Below are 19,699 nucleotides of genomic sequence, written 5' to 3' on the forward strand. Positions count from 1 at the left end.
AGCTTCTAGAAGCTGTTCAGGCACTATATGAAATATGATAGCCACACTGGTTCCTCAAGCAACAGAACATTTATTCATTTTCAAAGGACAAAAACAGCAATTTGACAAATTTCATCTGGATTTATTTACTTCTGACAAGTGAAAAAGGCCATTCCAGTCAGTCACAAACACCTCAGTTCTCTGAGCACCACCCACCGTTCAGCATTTATTTTTACTTCTCTACACAAGTCAAAGTGCTGAATGAAGTGGAGCTGTTCCCAGAAATCTGACAAATCAAGCACACAAAGGCAGCTGGGTTCAATACAAAGTCTGCACCACAGCAGACCTTGTTAAAACAGACCCACTACTGTGGTGGGCAGATAGAGTGACAACTGGAACGAAAGTCTTGACAATACAGTTTTGTTCTCAACACGTATTCTGATATAGGATTCTTTGGCTTGGCCGGGTTCACAGTTATGAAAACAAAAACTTGTTCCTCAATTCTTCCCCATGAGAGAAACTAGGTTTACAGAGGAAAGTGGTGGTAAAATAAACCTTACCTAACCTCTTCAGGGAACTGTTTCACCCACACAAACACATAGCCACAGCCTGTGACAAACTGAAGAATGGGTACCTGGCACTGAATTTAACAGGACAGTTACAGAGAGTAGACTAGTTTAGAGAGTGATTGAAAAGTGACATTATAATTACAGAAAATCTTTCATGAAAATGAATTCATGACTCTTGTAATAAAAATAAACATAAGATATCCATTTGTTAAACTATCCTTTAGTGAAAGGAGAATGTCCACAAGTATTATGGCTGCTTTTCACAAGATCTGCAAACCAAACCTGTCAATGAGGTGTTGTCACAGAAGTTTGTGTGTCATCGTGCCAGCCTCAGCCACTACCATTAACACCTTCCCTGCCATATGTTTTGGCTTTGCTAAGGTGTGGCTGGCAGAGTAGGTTAATGTTCATATACGAGCCCTTTCCCTCTGTAGTCTGGAATTGTAGGCACGGGACACAGTATTCCATGCATCCATATATCGATCCATGCACATAGCGATGCATTTCTGCAATAAACAAAAATATCAGTCAGCATTACCACTGCATAATATTTGCATTTTATGATGTCCAACATACCAGATGTCTCAAATGACAATTCACTGACTCAAGTTAGGGGTCACAAATCAACCACTGCACATCCATATGCCGTTATTATAATCTGCAAATAAATACACTGGCATACCTGTTCAGAGTTATCCAACGTGCCTCCTGGTTTGCCTATGCATTTCTTGAAGCATTTGTCTGTCATCCTCTACAACAAAGGAGAAAGATAAGATTTAACCCACCATCACTCACCTCATGCTCCACGACCTGACAGGCAATTTAACTAACGTTACATTGAGAGCAGTCCTGGCCTACAGACCAAATATGCCGTTTTTAGGTAACTATATGCATGTAATAAAATATTTACATGGCTTTCTAACAAACAGCATGCATTCATTCATTCGACAGGCTAAGGTAGCTAGTTAGCTAACTAACGTTAGCCAGCTTGTAACTATAAGGCCTATTGTATTCGTAGTTTACTAACTAGTTGTATGGTGGTAGTAACTTATTGCTTTCACATTAGCTTTTTCAACTTGCTACTCAACAATTAGTTAACCAGTCAGCTAGCGGTCCGGTGTCTAACTTTACCTGTATACAATGAATGTAGTTGACTACCTAGTTAGCTAGTATAGCAAATTACCTGCAAGAGCTCTTGCGCATTAGCCACCGCAATCTGGACCTTCACTTGCTCCATGATTGTCCCGGTGTCCATTTTACCGGACCCAGCACCTGATGAAAAGTCGGAACCAAATCCGTCCATAACGAATTGTGATAGCTAATATTAACTTTAAGAAATTAAACTGTAGCTACCTAACTACACGTGTAGCTCTTGCAACCACTTCGACAAGTTGCCCTTGAAACAAGATAATTCGATCACGTGACTTCCTGTAATTGTGATTCCAACATGGGAGATGTAGTTTTCAGTTTCCTAGCCAGTTCAGTTCACTAAGGGTCTGTTTCACAGACAGGGCTTAGATTAAACCAGGAGCAGGAGTAGCACTTAATGTGTACAGTCGTGGCCTCTTGAGAATGACACAAATATTAATTTTTATAAAGTCTGCTGCCTCAGTGTCTTAAGATATTTTTGTCAGATGTTACTATGGAATACTGAAGTATAATTACACGCATTTCATAAGTGTCAAAGGCTTTTATTGACAATTACATGAAGTTGATGCAAAGAGTGAATATTTGCAGTGTTGATCCTTCTTTTTCAAGACCTCTGCAATCCGCCCTGGCATGCTGTCAATTAACTTCTGGGCCACATCCTGACTGATGGCAGCCCATTCTTGCATAATCAATGCTTGTAGTTTGTCAGAATTTGTGTGTTTTTGTGTGTCCACCCACCTGTTGAGGATTTACCACAAATTCTCATTGGGATTAAGGTCTGGGGAGTTTCCTAGCCATGGACCCAAAATATTGATGTTTTGTTCCCCAAGCCACTTGAAAAGGCATTGTTCGTCACCAAACTGTTCCTGGATGGTTGGGAGAAGTTGCTCTCAGAGGTTGTGTTGGTACCATTCTTTATTCATGGCTGTGTTCTTAGGCAAAATTGTGAGTGAGCCCACTTCCTTGGCTGAGAAACAACCCCACACATGAATGGTCTCAGGATGCTTTACTGTTGACATGACACAGGACTGATGGTAGCGCTCACCTTGTCTTCTACGGACAAGCTTTTTTCCGGATGCCCCAAACAATCGGAAAGGGGATTCAGAGAAAATGACTTTACCCCAGTCCTAAGCAGTCTTTTGCAGAATATCAGTCTGTCCCTGATGTTTTTCCTGGAGAGAAGTGGCTTCTTTGCGGCCCTTAACACCAGGCTATCCTCCAAAAGTCTTCGCCTCACTGTGCGTGCACTCACACCTGCCTGCTGCCATTCCTGAGCAAGCTCTGTACTGGTGGTGCCCCGATCCCACAGCTGAATCAACTTTAGGAGACAGTCCTGGCACTTGCTGGACTTTCTTGGGTGCCCTGAAGCCTTCTTCACAACAATGGAACCGCTCTACTTGAAGTTCTTGATGATCCGATAAATGGTTGATTTAGGTGCAATCTTCCTGGCAGCAATATCCTTGCCTGTGAAGCCCTTTTTGTGCAAATCAATGATGACGGCACATGTTTCCTTGTAGGTAACCATGGTTGACAGAGTAAGAACAATGATTCCAAGCACCACCCTCCTTTTGAAGCTTCCAGTCTGTTATTCAAACTCAGTCAGCATGACAGAGTGATCTCCAGCTTTGTCCTCGTCAACACTCACACCTGTGTTAACGAGAGAATCACTGACATTATGTCAGCTGGTCCTTTTGTGGCAGGGCTGAAATGCAGTGGAAATGTTTTTTTGGGATTCAGTTCATTTGCATGGCAAAGAGGGACTTTGCAATTCAACTGATCACTCTTCATAACATTCCGGAGTATATGCAAATTGCCATCATACAAACTGAGGCAGCAGACTTTGTGATAATTAATATTTGTGTCATTCTCAAAACTTTTGGCCACGACTGTACTAGTTAAACTACGACATTTAAGTAGCTTTCATGAACGTGGCTTACATTTGCTTTAGTTAGTAGGAGACTATTGAGTGGGCTTCAGTCCAAACACTTAAGTCACACCCTCGTTCACTTACCCTCCTCGCCTTATGCCCTTGGGGGAATCCCCATCGCCATCTTGGCGGGTGGTCCAAATGATTAGTTAAGCAAGGGAAGTTTACAACGTAAGGCCCTCGTTTTTAAAATGTCAGCTTTGCGAGTGTACAATTGTGTTTACTCCCGGGCCTGAAACTCTCCCTAATTCAATTCGCGACGATTGTACATTCGCTAAGAAAAGTCCGCAAAAACTTAAAAACAAAATCAATGGAGAAGTCAACATACAAGTGTCAGTACAAACGAATGCAAATAAGTTAGAAAGTGTGTTACTAATGCACAAACGTTTCGTAAAAAGTAAAAATGTTTTTGTTTGGTTATCTTTTAGGAATTGTAGAAATAAAACATTTCCCTTCTTCATAAGTTCCAGTTAGGCATGCTAACGTTACCTAATTAATTTGCTAGCCATCTTACAGTAGGCGAATATTAATAATTATATATTTAATATTAAGTAGACATGCAATCATAATTGACTGTCGCTCATAAAGCGCATACACAAGCTACCGGTAGATGAAATCACAATCATCACGAGATCAACGGGTGACGAATTTCCGGCCAAGGATGGCCCATTTAAAAATCTTTCTTTCCTCCCTCGCCCTGCAAGTGTATACTCGTCAGACGTCATCAGAAGTGTCCACTTAATTTCAGGGCTGAGGGGATTGGGTGTGTCTTTAAGTTTTTGGACCGCAAGCCCTGGAGTAAGGCTAAATGAGAACACCTGTGTTAAATCTGATTAGGTTAAGTATGAGCACATGCTGTTGGTCTAATGGTGCTCATAAAAACCCGAAATGGAATAGAAAACATGGTGTGAATTTTGAGACAAAAATAATTTGTGAGTCAAACCATCCAGTTATTGAAAGTTAAAACCATACTACTGCTACTGAGCAAAAGAAAGAGTGGTTGGGCTGCAATTTGAAGTGAATTCAATAAATTTGTAACCACAAGAAGAGTACAACTTCACGTGAGATATCTTCATTATTATAAGTATTTCACATTTCTCTTTCATATTTGTGACATCACTTATATTGAATGATATCTGCCTTTTTAGACTCTGTGGAAGAACCTTAAACTGGCTTTAAAAAGAGAATGCCGAGATCAGAAGAGAGCGATCTACTGGTGGTGGACTACCAAAAATAAGACAAGACTGATGAATTGAGTGACTTGCTGTCTGGAATAATAGAGCACCAGCAACCTCTGGATGGTATACCAGATGATGACCATTTGGACATTTCAGATGAAGAACTGAGCACAAATGGTACATATACCAAAAAAGTAAATTGGTTACTTCCTTTGGTAAATATATTCCACTGTCTGTGTCAATCTTTACTCTTCTTTCATTCTAAGGACCATATGACTTTATTTGTGCTTCTAACAGTGTTCTTTTTTCAGAGGAAAGGAATGTGAACAGGTTGGAAGAGCGAGTGCACAGTGAGTGTGTACCCTGTACATCTGCTATAGCATCCCTGAGAGAAGATGCTGCCACCACCTTTCAGCAGAGAACAAAAAAGATGACCATGACCAAAAGTTAGCCAGAGAATTTCATGAGCATAAAATTAAATATCTGAAGGAAGAACACGAAATAGAAATTAGAATTCTACAGGTTGAATTGGATATGAAGTTGGAAGAGAGAAATATGATCCAAAAAAGATAGTGATGAGACAATTGTGATAACCAGCCATGGTGAACAATATATGTAAAACATTTAAATGTTGTCATTTGGATATTCATGAGTATTTTAATCACCACAAACTACATTTTAAACCAGCCTTGCTTTAGTCACTTAATTTTGCTGCACACTATTTGAATTTTGTACAGAACAAACATTATCAAAGCAAAAATTAGCCATAATGAATACATTCCATATTTAAATGCATCTCATCTAGTTGAAGTGCTGCAATGTGAAAGCATCTCTGTATGCAAGTCCTCGTTGGTCATTGCCTGCTGCTTCAGGTAGATGTGCAGCAATGATCACCTTGCAGCATCTTCTTGGCTTGAAATGAAGTGTATTGCGTAAAAACTGGAATCGATTTTTCCATACTCCAAACATACGCTCGACCATCCCTCTCGTGCGGGTATGAGCTTGGTTGTATCTTTGCTGCTCAGCTGTTGTGGGATTTATGTATGGAGTGAATAAAAAGTTACTCTGACCATATCCACTGTCACCAATTAGTAGTCCACTTTGTTGTTCTCTCTGAAACTGAGCACACAATGAAGAGTTGAAAAATCCTTGAATCGTGAGTTGCACCTTTCTAGTGGGCAACAATGTTTGAAAACTCAAAATTAGGAGTGCATACACCCTGAACATTGATGGAAAACCATTTCTTACGGTTCCTGTACACTTGATGGGAATATGACATCCATCTATACAGCCAATCACTCCTGAAAAGTGCCCATATTCATAGAATTGCACTTTATAGTTGGCTTGGCGAGCAGCATCAGGAAACTTGATGTAAAAGACCTATCAGTTCACAAATGGCCCCGTTTCACAATGAAAGTTTCCAGATGTCAAAAACCTCAAAGTGATCAGAACTTGGAGAGAATTGGGTAAAGGCGTTCCTCTTTGAGACAGAGAGGAAAGTCTAGGCTCAAGCAAAGATATCTCCAATGCATTTTCTTTGTACATACAAAAGCGGTCTCAAAGCTATTTCATCAAAGTAGTTTAATGGATTACTCCTATCCACAAGTACTCATCTGGCTGGCCTCTGTAGTGCATGTTGGTCTTCATTTAGATATTCCAACTAGTCCATGCTCTCTCACAAACAGTACTAAGCAGAGGTTAAACCTGCCTCTTTGAAGGATTAATTTAAGCTTCAATATAGTCCTAGAGTAGCTCTAATCCTCCCTCTTGCAATCAACTTTGTTTAATCCAGAACAAGATAAATCTAAGACTATTTTAAAATAAAGCGACTTGTACAGACTAGAGTTAAGATAGCACAAAACAGGCATTTTACTCATGGAGTAGGCTTAAGCGTTGTCTGTGAAACCGGCCCTAAAAGTTGTATATCAAGTGCAAACATTTTGTCTTGATTCATTCATTGAAATAAAAACCTTTAACATAATCTGCCTGAATTGTGTTTTAGTCCATCTTAACATTTTTGGGACATATGAGTGTGTGGTGTGCTATATTCCAACACATACACTACCGTTCAAAAGTTTGGGGTCACTTAGAAATGTCCTTGTTTTTGAAAGAAAAGCAGACATTGGCTGTGAAGTTAAGTTGTTTTGTAGTATATAGCATATGTATCTGTCTTGTATTCCAAGTAACGTTTACAAGCATGTAAATATTTTTATATTTTTAAAATTTTTTTCTGGTAAATATTTGAAGCTTGCTCGAATTGGCTGTAAATGTATACATTTGCACATTAAATGTATTCATTGCAAGTAAAATGTTCAATTGACTGAAATTGACTGTTCAGTTGCCCAGTTCCAGACTTACTGGTCCTTAACCCTTTCTCCCTAGTCATTAATCTTTTGTGTCCAATTCCAAATCAAATTTTAGGCCAAGGTTGGTATGGATTTGGACATTGGTTTCTAGTTAGTGTTTGCATATCTGGAGGTTCTAGATTTGTGTGTGTAATATGGCAGAAGTGTCCTGGAGTCCATTACACAGCAGGGTTGAGTCAGCATCATATTGCTACACCTATCCAAGCCCCATCAGGTCAAGCACTACAAAGATAGAGTAGGGGGTTAAAAATCCTTCTCTCGGCCTGTACCTTGACATGGTGAGAGGGCTTCCAACTAACCCAGGCCCATGTTATTGAAACCCTGACTGAGACTGGTTGCCTGTCGAGGACAAGTGACAAGAAGAACCAGCCACAGCACCTGATCAAGCCCCTTTCCTCATCCTTTAACTCTTTCTCTCCTCCCAACTGACACAGAGATTTGAAGGAGCAGAAGACTTACAAGGCAAGCATACGTTGTTGCCAAGGGGCCCAACTACCTGTGTCTTGCCGATTCCTATTATTAATTGAAGCCATGTGGGATCTGCAGTAATGGTGCCATCAACGTGTTCAAGAAAAATACTCTGGCTCAATGCATACAACACCAGGAGCGACCCAAAAGTTATTGGTGGCTATTTCCTTGATACGGTTGGGGAAGTGGGGGGCTGTGCCCGCATTGTAGGAGCAGAAATGGGGACGGAGAACAGGCGTGTCTGGGACATGCAACGGTACCTACGACAGAATGATGATGCCATTGGGGGTGAGAGAAGCTTCTTATACGGTCGATCCACCAGCAATCAGAGAATCGAAAGCTGGTGGGGGTTTCTGCCTAAAGTGTGTTGATTTTTGGCTTGAGCACCTCCATAGACTGAAAGATTCAGGTGATTGACAGACTTCTTGGACAAGAACCTTATGCTTTTCTGCTTCCTGGGCTTGGTACAGTTACCTGCCACACTGTACTGCACTTGCCTATAAACATTCTTCTTCCTTGTCCATGTACCTCACCAATACTGCAATTACAAGCATATTTTGTAGTGTTTCCGAAAACAAGGACAGAATCTAACTCTTAATAATATGTTTTAATTCCCTATGATTTCCCATATCTAATTGCAATTGAATTGCATGCTGTTAGGAGCAGACAAGCGTCCAACTTCAATCAATAGACCCCCCCCCCCCCCCCCAGTGTATCAGTCATATATGCCGATCAGTGTATTCTCTATGGCCTGTAGCGGAAACAAAAAGATTTGGAGCAGTAGTTGCAATAATCTTTATGTGTATTCACTATTTTACAATTCTAAAGTTCAGTGGAATGGGAACAATGTCATTGGAAACATAGTAGTCTCTCTACTTTGAGGCCTTCCACATGCCAACACCTTAGCAATGCCAATCCCAACGAGCGACAGGTTTTGAATTTTGTCATGAGCTCTGAGTTGTTGCCCCTGGTGCCCCTTTAATTTATTTATTTTTAGGATGTGTGTATTACTATGCGTTACTTCGCCGTTGGAGCTAGAAACAATCTTTTTTCTGCACCTGCGATAACATTTGCAATTATGTGTACACAACCATTACAATTATATATTTTTTGCGTTGCTGTCCAGTAACTGGTGGTGCTGAAATCTCAGAGGTATCGCTCCTATGTTTATTTGGCGCTGATTTGTGCCACTGTTCATGGTCCTGAATCAATACGTGTCTGCTGTTTTAATGGGCACATCTTGGAGTTCATGGGGCTTCTCCCATGGCAGGCCACTAAGCCTAATACACAAACTTCTGAGCCCCAAATTCGACAAGGGCTTTGAAAAACATGTAGGATAGGCTACTGGTAGTCCCAAATTATGATAAAATACCTTTATTTTTCCTTATTTTGGCACTTGTAGGGCTTGTTATGTTCATGATACCTTAATAACAACAACAATATTTCCACCTCTACAGGATGAATTGGACACTACAAAGGAGACCTGGAAAACCTGATCCACCCCTCAAAGAATGAGAATGTCCCCCCCATTTTCGGCCTGATGTCACGTACACCGTTCCAGAGTGGTGTGTCACAAGAGGACATAACCAGCTGTGAGGACCATCGTGTCCACCGTCATGACATAGCTTGTGGTGAGGATGTGTATACCTTGTGCTCCTACATCATGGCAAAGAACAATCTAGCTGTTCCTGCAGATGCATACATGACCCTTGACCTCTACCTCACACTAAGGGAAGAGCTGTTAGTACTTTTAAACCCCTTAGATTCCATTGTGGTATGCTTGACTGAGACTGTAGGCCTATTTCATTCTCCCTCTACCACTCATAAATATACTAGGTATTTACCAGTCATATTATTTGAGAATCAATGGATAGGAATTGTGCCTTTTAGTAACAGTATACTTTCACATTTTCAGACAAAATATATGCAATGTTGACTTTTGTTATCAATGATCTTTTTATTTCATGAACATGTAAACACATGAACAAACTTTGGACTCAAACACATGGAGTTTTTACAGAGTAGGCTACTCCTGAGTGGGGCGAGTGCGCACTGTGGAACCGCGGCTGTAAAAAAATAAATGAAAAAAAGTATGCTAATTATTGGTAGTTGTTTGGCAAACATAGATGAGTCTCTTCTTTCAGATGGTCTATAAAAATCTAAACATCTGGGCTGTATGCAATTTGAAATTATGATTTGAAAAAAAAGTTACATTTTTGTTAAGAAAACTAAAACAGAAGATGCTCCATGTAGACCGAAATTACACACTGATCGTCAGCCTTTTCAGTCACAATCGATAAGTCACCCATCAGAGTATTCTCAATTTAATATATTTATTATTATTATTGTGTGAAATAGTTTTGATATTGTTTAGGTGTACTTTTGATGGACAAGCAACTTGTTGGATGAAGGGGCAGGGAGGAAAAAACATACTCCCAAAAACAGCTTATAACAAATTCTGCCTTAATTTTGCCGGACCCCAGGAAAAGTAGCTGCTGTCTTGGGGATACATAATAAATACAAATGCTTGTGTTTTGTGATTTAGAAATTGTAACAATGTCAGTGTGTTTTAAAGAAAAGTCAAGGATGGGGACAATGGCACTGTGTACAGCATGTGTGTGTTCTTCAGCAGTCTTGGGGGCTTCTTCCAAAGTTACTCTTAGTTTCAACACAAGGACATGTGAGCCAGTTGAAGAAAGTAAGACAGGGTAAAACACAACATTGTGAATGTAGTTGTTTAATGTGTTGTCAACATAATTGGGTCAGGTAGCCTGGTGGAACAAGACAGATACATTTATACCGCTCCCCTCTAACGCAACTATCATCCTCCCTGGTAACTTTTGACAATTCAACTACTAATGCTACATGATTGATTTGAGAAAGTTCATTGTGTGTGTGTGAGAAAATGTATCACTTACATTTAAATGATGTCCATCACCCACACTTTGGAATCCAGGACCTGGGTGAATTCCTCTGGCATCTCAAGGTATGATGTGTAGGTGTTGGGGGATCTCCAAAACACATCCGCAGGTGTGTGATGGGGGCTTCTCACAAAGTCACTCTTGGGCTCAACAAAGTAGACGTGAATGGCTGAAGACACAAGGACATCTGCACCTGTATAAGAAGGTAAGACAGAACAGAGAAACAGTAAATTACATTTGCATTTAACCTCCATAGAAGCAATATCAAACAAAACACACGCTAGGTGGTGGGCTACTTAATTATCATTGTTCAACAATCTGAGAAATTGCTTTAGGCAGTTTGTTGAGCAGTTATGGATGTACTTCTTTAAAAAGTCCATGATCGTTTGTTCCCTCTTGATTAAGGTATCGTGTTTAACAGCTGCAGCAACTCTTGCATGTTGGTGTGAGGCTCCCGAGAACCTAGTCAAAACTCCCAAGATGCAGTTGCAACCTTTTCAGTACGCTGTTCCAGCACTCAGCAATGTAGGGAGGATATGATTTCTTTGTGGGTGACTTCAAGTAGCATCTTCTGCCAGTTCATCTCATTGATCAGAATCTTGACATCATGTGCTCCCAGCAACTGACGAGCAATCTTGGATTGACTGCTCGACGATTACCTTTTCCTCACTTGGTATAGACTCCAAAAATGTTGCCAAGAAGTCTTCAGATTTGGTCTGTTCTCCAAGGCAGTGTTGCAGAAATGGCTTGGCCAATGCTAAAGGGAAGTAGCCTACCATGTTATAGCCAAGGATCATCACTTTTGCAACAATTTCCCACGAGTCCATCATGTCATGGGAATTTTCATGGTGCCACTTGTGCACTTCCTCATGAATGTTTCCCAGTATTCACTTAAGGCGTCCCTCAGCACTCCACAATGGGCCTCACATTTCTCTGTCGTGCCATTGGGTAGAATAATTTCTCTCTCTAAAATGGTGTCTTCTTCAGAAACACTCCCATCTTGAATGGCAGCATTCAGGTCTTGGAACACATTTCCTCTACGAATTCTGATTCTGGGTATCCTTTGCGGGGTGGGGATAGGCCTCGGCGTTGAAAATAACATAACGTCAATTGGAAGCGCATCATCAAGCAAAGCACTCATCATCTAGAAAAGCATATCCCACTTGAATTTCTTTGTCCATTGATATTGATACACCCAGTATTTTGTCACTCAAACCTGATATTTCAACCATTGGTTGTGAGGGGGTATCAAGAGCCTCCTGTCTGTTGTAGCAGATGCAAATGTTTTTGTTCTGTCAACTTCCTGGCCAGGTGAGTGGAGGGAGTGGTAAGCTTGAAGGCCGATGGGATTGTCCTCTGTGTCAATTTCCTCTGATTCCCGGCTTTCTTTGCGGCGAATGGTAATGTCCCCTGTGCTGATTTCCTCCAATTCCAGGCTTTCGTCGTCAGATGAGAAAACATTGGCGATTCTGTTGTACTTAGTTCTGTTATTCTTCTCTGTAGAGATAGAGGCAGCTGCCTTGAGACTTTCATCTGACGCATAGTTTTTATTTTTTTTGCTGGATATAGTCTTAAAATGTTTCAAACTTTTCGTTCGTATTGTTCGACCAATGTAGTAGATGGGTCTAGGTCTTCCTCAGTAAAGTCTTGCATGGTGAGACATGCCATAGTTTGCTTTTTTTATTTGGAAAGAAAAGTGCCTTACTTACCTCCAACAGCTCTGCCATTGTAACCATCTTTGCTGCCTTTAATTGTCTTGTCTCACCACCTTTCTTTATCTGTGACTTGGCAGAATGAGTTGACACCAACTTGTTCCAGCCATACAATTTGGAAAGTACATTCTGTTTTCTAATCGTTGGCATTTCCAAAGTTTTGCTGACTTCTCATTACTTTTCTTTCAGTGTTTAAAATGTTCTATATCCCTCTCTGCAGCTTTGGATACACTTGATCCTTGGAGAGCGGCCACTTCTCTTTTGCAGTACTGCCTTAAGATCACCAAATCTGGGCACGTATTGTGTGAGTTGAGCATCCGTTATGCCCTCGACGGCACTGCAGTCAATCTGAAAACAAAGAAGGAAAATAGTTACAGCTTTGAGCAAGTAACTTTATTTGATGGATGGTTATAGTGGATGGATGAATAAATGAAGATGTAATAGATAGATAGCTCAATTAAAGCAATAATCCATAACTGAAGTAATAAAAAGCTGAGGAATGGGCCTGGAGAAATGTAACCACTCAAATTCATACACAGAGCTATGGATGCAAGGACTGACCATCCATGATATCAAAGTTAAAACAAGCTTATATTTTGGGTTCTGATAGGATGCGACAGTTGAACTAAGCTCATGAGGCATTTCTAAGTTATAATCTTAAGGAATCAATATATCTCTCATTAATCTATAAGTCAAAAAATGGATGTCAAACACAGCGGTGTGAGAGACAAACTGTGCCCCAACTATCCCACTGCCCACAAACAGGATAATTATATACATCTGGCTAGGCAGCAGCACTGTCCTTTCAGCACCATGGAGTTGATCTGCTATACCAGGGTTTCCCGAACTCGGTCCTGAGGCCCCCCGAGTGCACATTTTGGTTTTTGCCCTAGCACTTCACAGCTGATTCAAATAATCAAAAGCATGATGAGTTTAATATTTTAATCAGCTGTGTAGTACTAGGGCAAAAAACAAAAACGTGCACCCAGGGGGGAACCCAGGACCGAGTTTGGGAAACCTGCCATATACTTGTCCAATGAGCGGAGGCAAAGCGCTGTCCATTCAGCATTACTGAATGTCGGCTGCTGTCTCAACTCCCCATGGCTAGAACTTCTTGTAGCCTACTTCCTAATTTCGCCATTGTTTGGTTGCTTGCTTTGTTTGTCATGCATGTGTTGCAGTCAGTTGCAGTGTGGTCGGTGTGGTGCATACATTGGATTTATGAATGCATGAGTCAAACTGTATGTCTAGACGGCTTGACAGAAATGGTAGCAGAAGGTGAATGTTGAACTGTTGTTGCATACATATCCAGATGATGCTGCGCAATGATGCTGTCAGTGTGTTCGAAGCGTCACCTTCTGCTACCATTTCTGTCAAGCCGCATACGTTTGATAAATTCAATTTATGCACCACATCAAACGCAATGCTGTCAGGCAAACGCAGCGTTCAATTGGAATTGAATGTAATTGTGGTGTACCAAAATGCAAATACGCTGTCGGTGTGATCGAACCGTTACTGTCAGCTAGCTACATAAGCAATTATAAATCGTTTACCTATTTGAATTGATCTCAGACTATGGTTCCATCAGCAGCGTAATTTCTGGCAAAGGGGTGCAGACACAATGAATGGAAAAACACGCATATTCCGAGGATTATTAAAATTGAGGGAATTAAAAACCTGAGGGAATTAATACAAAATATGAGGGAACTGATAAAAAAAGATATAATTGCAATGGATGAAAAAAAAATCAGAGGGAATGGATAAAAAAAACAAACAAAAAACAAGGAAGGGGTTAGTATGGGAGTTTTTTTTCTCTCCACAATGACGCCTAAGGGGCTCCATACCAATTAGAGCAGCTTTGAAAAATAACTGATGTAATTGGTCAAAAGACCAAATAGCGGGAAAAAAATATCTGAATTTGGCTGCCTGTCTAAACAGTGACACAGATAAAGTACCGTGAACAACACTTATATGAAGATTCGATTTAGGACTGAATGTGTGGCCTTCAAAAACAAGGGAAAACTGCTCACACAACGGTATAAGCAATGGTAGTGTAGAATACCAAATGTAAACACCTGATTTTCCTTGATTGCATCCATCAAACATGTCATTATCCAATGGTCAAGTTCTCTCAATTGTGACGTAAGGGCCACCAGAAATTAGAATTTCTAAAAATATTCCATGTCAACATGTGCGGTGGAGACTGGGGAAACGTCGGGCACAGAGGATATCAGGTAGGCTAATTTAAAGTCAATACTTTTGCTTTGTAACTTCAGGTAATGGTTACATATAAAGTAAACTACGAACATGCTCAACACACATACATGTAGGCTACAAATCATCTGAGTTTATCGATATAAAAATTCGTTTCAGTCTCACAACATGTCTTCACCAACTGCAGACGTCTTCGGATGTGGCTTGCAAATGTATCAGCTGTCCCCAGATTCAAAGCGGCTTGGGTCATACACGGAGGACAGAACATATGATAGTTTGGATGGGTAAGAGCCCATGTTACAGATGATTACTGTAATATCTGATAATCAATTTAAATGTGTCATGTTTTAAAATGAATTGTTCATACTTACAGGGACCAGCTTGGTCATTATAAAAACATGATCAGAAATATAGGCTTATTTTCTTGTTCAAGTGTAGCATGTGCATTCAACACCTCATTTGAGGTTTACTCAATGTCAAAATACACAATGTTTATCAACTTTTGAGTGTTGATATCAATGGTTCTGCAGAAGCTCCACAGAGTTGACTGATGTGTTTGAAGAAGAGGACTGTATTCAGGATGAAGGCTGGAGTACCCCTGTTGCAGACCTGAAACAGAAAATTGCAGCTCGGCTAGAAAACTATCTTACCAATGAGAGCCTGTCTGAAGATGCCTTTTTACTGAAACATGTTCAGAGGAACAAGAAGGGCTACGTCAGTGTGAAGTTACTAACTTCATTCAAAAAGGTAGGATTTATAGATTACTTTGTTATTGAAAACTACCCTGTTCACCGCTTTGGCCTGCACTGACATGTCTTTTGGTAACAAGTATAACCTTTGAACATTACTAACCTAAACATTCTGTGTCGTAGATCAGGGAGCTCACACGTGACTGGCGAACCACTCTGGCTGCAGCTCGCACCACGCAGCAGCTGGAAGTCAACGAGGAGGGAACCAAGGTGCGACGGCGGGACCCAGTGCCCGACTGGCTACTGTGTGTCCCCACCAGCAAGCTGCTGCTGGCCTGGAACCTCCTGGGAGGAGAGGACAACGATGAGGAGAGCGAGGCCCCGGGGGTGGAGCAGCAGGGCCTGATGGAGACAGCCATGAGACTATTTGGCTGCCACGGCACCATCACGTCCCTCCGCATCCTGCGCCCAGGGAAGGAGATCCCTGCCGAGCTCAAGAGGTATGCAAAGAAACACATGGAGCTGGGGCGTAAGGTGTGTGCCGTGGTGGAGTATGAGTATCTGGAGGGGGCACGGAGGGCCTTTGAGGCCCTGCAGGCGGAGGAGCAGCTACAGGGGAACAGGGCGGTACGCGTGGTACTCCTAGGCAGCAGGGGCACCAGGAAGCCAAGGGGCAGCCAGGACCGCACAGAGGAAGAGTCTGAGGACGGCATCGAGAGTATGTGCTCGAGGAAGCCTAACCGCAAGGGCAGGCGCTACCCGGGCTACTCCCTGGAGGACTCTGCCCTCTACAGCTCGTCTGAGTCTGACTTCGCCCCCGCCTCGCCCAGGCCCAACCGCAGGGTCACACGACCCCAGGCTCTGTACGGCAGCCCCCTGGCCATCCCCCGGGTGTCCTCCTTCCGCTCAGACCCCTACAAGAACCCAGTTTGTAGCCCTGTGGGAAGCCCCCTCCTGCCCCGCAAGCTGTTCCCCAGTGGCCACACTCCGTCCCCGCTGGCCGCTCCAGAGATCAGCAGCAGCCCTGTATCCAGTGGCAATGGAAGCTTTGGCAGCAGGAGCAAGTGCTCCGGGGACTATTCCCAGGAAAGTTTGGGCTTTGTGGGGAGCCCCTGGGTCCAGCGTCGGAAGACTGCCGCCCAGGCATTTTTTCCTGACAAAGGTGGGCCCCTCTCGCCTGGCCTGCCCAAGAGGCCACTGGGCGTGGTGGATGTTCTGCGCCAGCCGCTTGGCCCCGATGGCACTAAAGGCTTCTACAACTGCATTGGCAGGGGGAAGCTGGTAGTGCAGCAATGATTAAGCCTGGCCAAATTTACCTCTGCCCAAAGACAGGAATGATTTGATCTTAATGTAACCACTATAGTGTCCACAATTACTTTTGATTGTCTCAATGTTTATCTAAATGAAATGGGAGGGGTCACATTGGTCAAACTTATGAAAATGTTATTTTGTATTGATTAATAAAGATTACAATGTACTTTCAACAGTTCTTTGCTATTTCCCTTTATGCCCAGTATGGACTAAAAATTCAGAATATGCAATGATATCTCAGTACATTACTATTCTGGGGTAAAACATGGTTTCATTCCTGCCTCAACTGCTAAAGACACAAATGCGGTTATCTGAACTTCCCTAGCATAACTTCTAATGTATGCGTCTCCATCAGGATAATGTTCTCAAGTCCCACAGGGGCAATGGCCACCATAGTCTGTCAGGCACCATTCCCTGTGCCAGCCACCATTCCCTGTGCCAGCATGTCTTCTAGTGGGGTATGTTTTACAAAGATAGTATTGTTTTTTTTGTTCTCTCACACGGCCAAGTTATTTTTCCAAGAAAATGGTGTATGAATAATTTATTAATGTAGCAGACTGCCCTGTTTAAGCATTCCTCATTGAACAGAAATACCTATTCTCATTTCTTCATTGACTATGACCGTAACAAGAACAGCGTGAGCAACACAAATTTTACAGTTCACAGGCAATATGCAACTGTCACCATGCTAAAGGTACAGTGATCACAAACTGAACAGTTTAAGCAGCACAATCATGCAGTTGTACTGAAAGAAAAAGCAGACAACATACTTTCAGCCACCTGATGATTTAAGCCAACACTATATATTGTTTCTATAATGATTAAGCAAAACTGTAGAATATAAAGAGTACAAGGCATGGTTGTGATGTCATGATAAACTACATTTGTAGATTTAATACAATGTTCAATCAGGAAGGCTGATCTGAATGCTTGTTTAAACATTCACTTTGTATTCTATGCCCGTAGAATAGAAAATCAACATAGCATCTTTTTTCATCTCCTTCCCATTAGCCACGTGTGGATTGTCATTCACCCATTTACCTTATAGCCTATAAGTGTGGCACAATGCACATTCCTCACGCTTGCCATTTAACCTATGGGTTCACTCTTACCACCTTCCTCTCAACCAATGGGTCTAAATCTTGGGATGTATTTGTCAATTTACCCTTGTTTTCATACTTGCTGTTTTTCAGCAATAGTTTGACAACCATCCACCTCCCTACCACCACCTATAATAACCTTAAAGGCAATCATTGGAACTTTCCTTCCACTATGAAAAAAATAACCACTGATTCTGACCTTACTGGAATGTGACATCTATGTAGCAGCTTATGTAATGTATGAATGAAGCAAACGTTGCATAGACTTGCTTCACTGAAGCAAATATTGATGCCAGTAAGAGGCTACTGTGTCATTTTTACAAGGGAGTAACTACAATCCCTGAAAATAAAACTTTAAAATGAATTGTTACTTTAATTTTTTTTTTTTTTTTAAGTGTATACTACATATACAAAGCATGGGATGGATTGGAACCTAGCCTTGCAGGTGCTGCAGATGTACTTTCTGAACTTTGACCCGCTGAACACTGACCATAGAGGTCTTGTTTACACTAATTCCAAATATTTGATACAGTATAAAAATATAGCAGTTAAAACAGTAACAGACGATAACCAGATGTCTATACATTTCAAGTCTGGTTAAGACATGGAATCAAGGCAGATTAGTTTCTCTCCATTTGGTTACATCAAAGGCTTCATAACGTGTCAAGCAGTTCCCCCACATTCATGTAAGATGTTAAGTTGTAAGTAATCTGCTTAACACACAGAACTAATTGGAGCATTAAAAAAAACGACATGCATGATGTTTTGAAATTACTCATGTCTCTACTTCAAGTACTATCCTCTTCTAGAACCTTTTCAGCTCTAACCTATGTAACTCTTCTCAGGGGCCTTTTACTATACCGTTGTTCCAAACACTATCTCATCCAGCTCCTGGTCATCCATGTCATCCTCACTGAGGGAGAAGTCTTTGTGGTTAGAGATGCGGTTGGGACTGCAGTTTGACTCCCCATCTGTGAGGGAAGTATTGGCAGTGGGTTCACCCATCCCCACAACTGGCCCAAGTCTTTCTGCCTCAGCCATATGGGACAGCATACTGTCTAGTAAAGGCCTGCTCTTGCAGATGTTGTCCAGGAGCTGGCAGCGATGTTGCAACTGTCCTATCATAGCATCCTTCTCCTTGCTCATGTTCTGAAACCTCTGGATGGTCTCTTCTGACTTACACAGCTTCTCGTGGAGGTAGTGAATCTCTCTAGAGAAATGAGATGAGACATGATTGATCACCTTTAAAAACACCCTTCTGCAGTCTCGCGCACACAATGTACATATTAAATAACAATGTTTGGGGACATTAAACGAGAGCTTTGGCAATGCCCCGAAGAGACAAGACCTCAATCACTTACTTATCCTTGGCCTCAGCGATCTCCTGGGTAGCAGCCCTCAGTTGCTCGTCCTTCCTGATGAGACTCTCTGCTTGCTCCCTCACGGTGTTATCTGCTGCCTCGAGCCACTGTTCCAGCTCTGCTACCCGCCTGTGCACAGCGACCAGGTGTGCGTTCGCCTCCCGAATTTGGACTGGTGATGGCGAGGACATGTCACATGAGGAATATGGTACGACCTAAAGTCAAGTTACAATAGCACACCGTAGAAGATTGATTAACGATCAAATAAGAGAGCAATGAATGATCACTTGAAATCTCGTGAAAACGCATTTCACCGGAGGGCTGGTGTTTACTCTTCCTGCCATGCCTGCACCTTCTTCAGCGTTTGTTCCTCGTTAAACTGAACCAAAAAATATTGTTCCGTGTCCAGAAAAAAAGTATTGATTGTGTTATGCTAACCAGCTACCGCTACCGACACGTCATTCTACGAGATTCTAAGCTCCAAAACTCATAAGAAATGCATCAATATATAATTTAGTTGATTCATTACGAACAACATGCCTCGAGCTATATACTCGTTCGTTATCGGCACTGTTTTAAAATAAAAGGCTGGATAACTTGAATGAACTTTGAAACTGATTCTCTTTGTAACCTGTGGATTAAACTCCGCCCCGGAAACAGTAGTGTTGACAGCTTTACATACAATGTAGAAAAGTTGTCAGTGTGTGATGTTGTTTTATATGTAGCTAATAACACATTGAAAAAGTAATTGTATT

At 41.7% G+C, this 19,699-nt stretch overlaps 3 protein-coding genes and 1 long non-coding RNA gene across 5 annotated transcripts; 1 reads left to right on the plus strand and 3 right to left on the minus strand.

The window, feature by feature from the left end:
- Positions 1–50: 50 nt before the first annotated feature.
- timm13 (translocase of inner mitochondrial membrane 13 homolog (yeast)) lies at positions 51–1,981 on the minus strand. Its single transcript, XM_055940553.1, has 3 exons — positions 1,732–1,981; positions 1,231–1,299; positions 51–1,054 (listed from the first exon to the last, which is right to left on the minus strand). Exons 1-3 carry the CDS (start codon positions 1,849–1,851, stop codon positions 956–958), a joined length of 288 nt encoding a protein of 95 aa, XP_055796528.1. The 5' UTR covers positions 1,852–1,981; the 3' UTR covers positions 51–955.
- Positions 1,982–9,600: 7,619 nt separating this feature from the next.
- Positions 9,601–14,042, minus strand: LOC129867268 (uncharacterized). 2 transcript variants are annotated; one of them, XR_008761598.1, is made up of 4 exons: positions 13,823–14,042; positions 12,267–12,617; positions 10,555–10,750; positions 9,601–9,702 (listed from the first exon to the last, which is right to left on the minus strand). It is a non-coding gene; the product is annotated as an uncharacterized LOC129867268 (long non-coding RNA). The 2 variants fall into 2 exon arrangements; XR_008761597.1 differs by lacking the exon at positions 9,601–9,702 and having other exon boundaries at positions 10,358–10,750; positions 13,823–14,040.
- A 261-nt stretch (positions 14,043–14,303) lies between these two features.
- On the plus strand, positions 14,304–16,658 carry larp6b (La ribonucleoprotein 6, translational regulator b). Its single transcript, XM_055940554.1, has 4 exons — positions 14,304–14,503; positions 14,643–14,767; positions 15,014–15,230; positions 15,356–16,658. The coding sequence occupies exons 1-4, from the start codon at positions 14,459–14,461 to the stop codon at positions 16,466–16,468; spliced, it is 1,500 nt and encodes a 499-aa protein (XP_055796529.1). The 5' UTR covers positions 14,304–14,458; the 3' UTR covers positions 16,469–16,658.
- Positions 16,659–17,009: 351 nt separating this feature from the next.
- LOC129867266 (vimentin-type intermediate filament-associated coiled-coil protein-like) lies at positions 17,010–19,610 on the minus strand. The gene is made up of 3 exons (XM_055940555.1): positions 19,259–19,610; positions 18,945–19,159; positions 17,010–18,793 (listed from the first exon to the last, which is right to left on the minus strand). The coding sequence occupies exons 1-3, from the start codon at positions 19,286–19,288 to the stop codon at positions 18,439–18,441; spliced, it is 600 nt and encodes a 199-aa protein (XP_055796530.1). The 5' UTR covers positions 19,289–19,610; the 3' UTR covers positions 17,010–18,438.
- Positions 19,611–19,699: the final 89 nt, after the last annotated feature.

The sequence above is a fragment of the Salvelinus fontinalis genome, chromosome 12 (genome assembly GCF_029448725.1).
Source record: "Salvelinus fontinalis isolate EN_2023a chromosome 12, ASM2944872v1, whole genome shotgun sequence".
Classification (NCBI taxonomy): Eukaryota; Metazoa; Chordata; class Actinopteri; order Salmoniformes; family Salmonidae; genus Salvelinus; species Salvelinus fontinalis.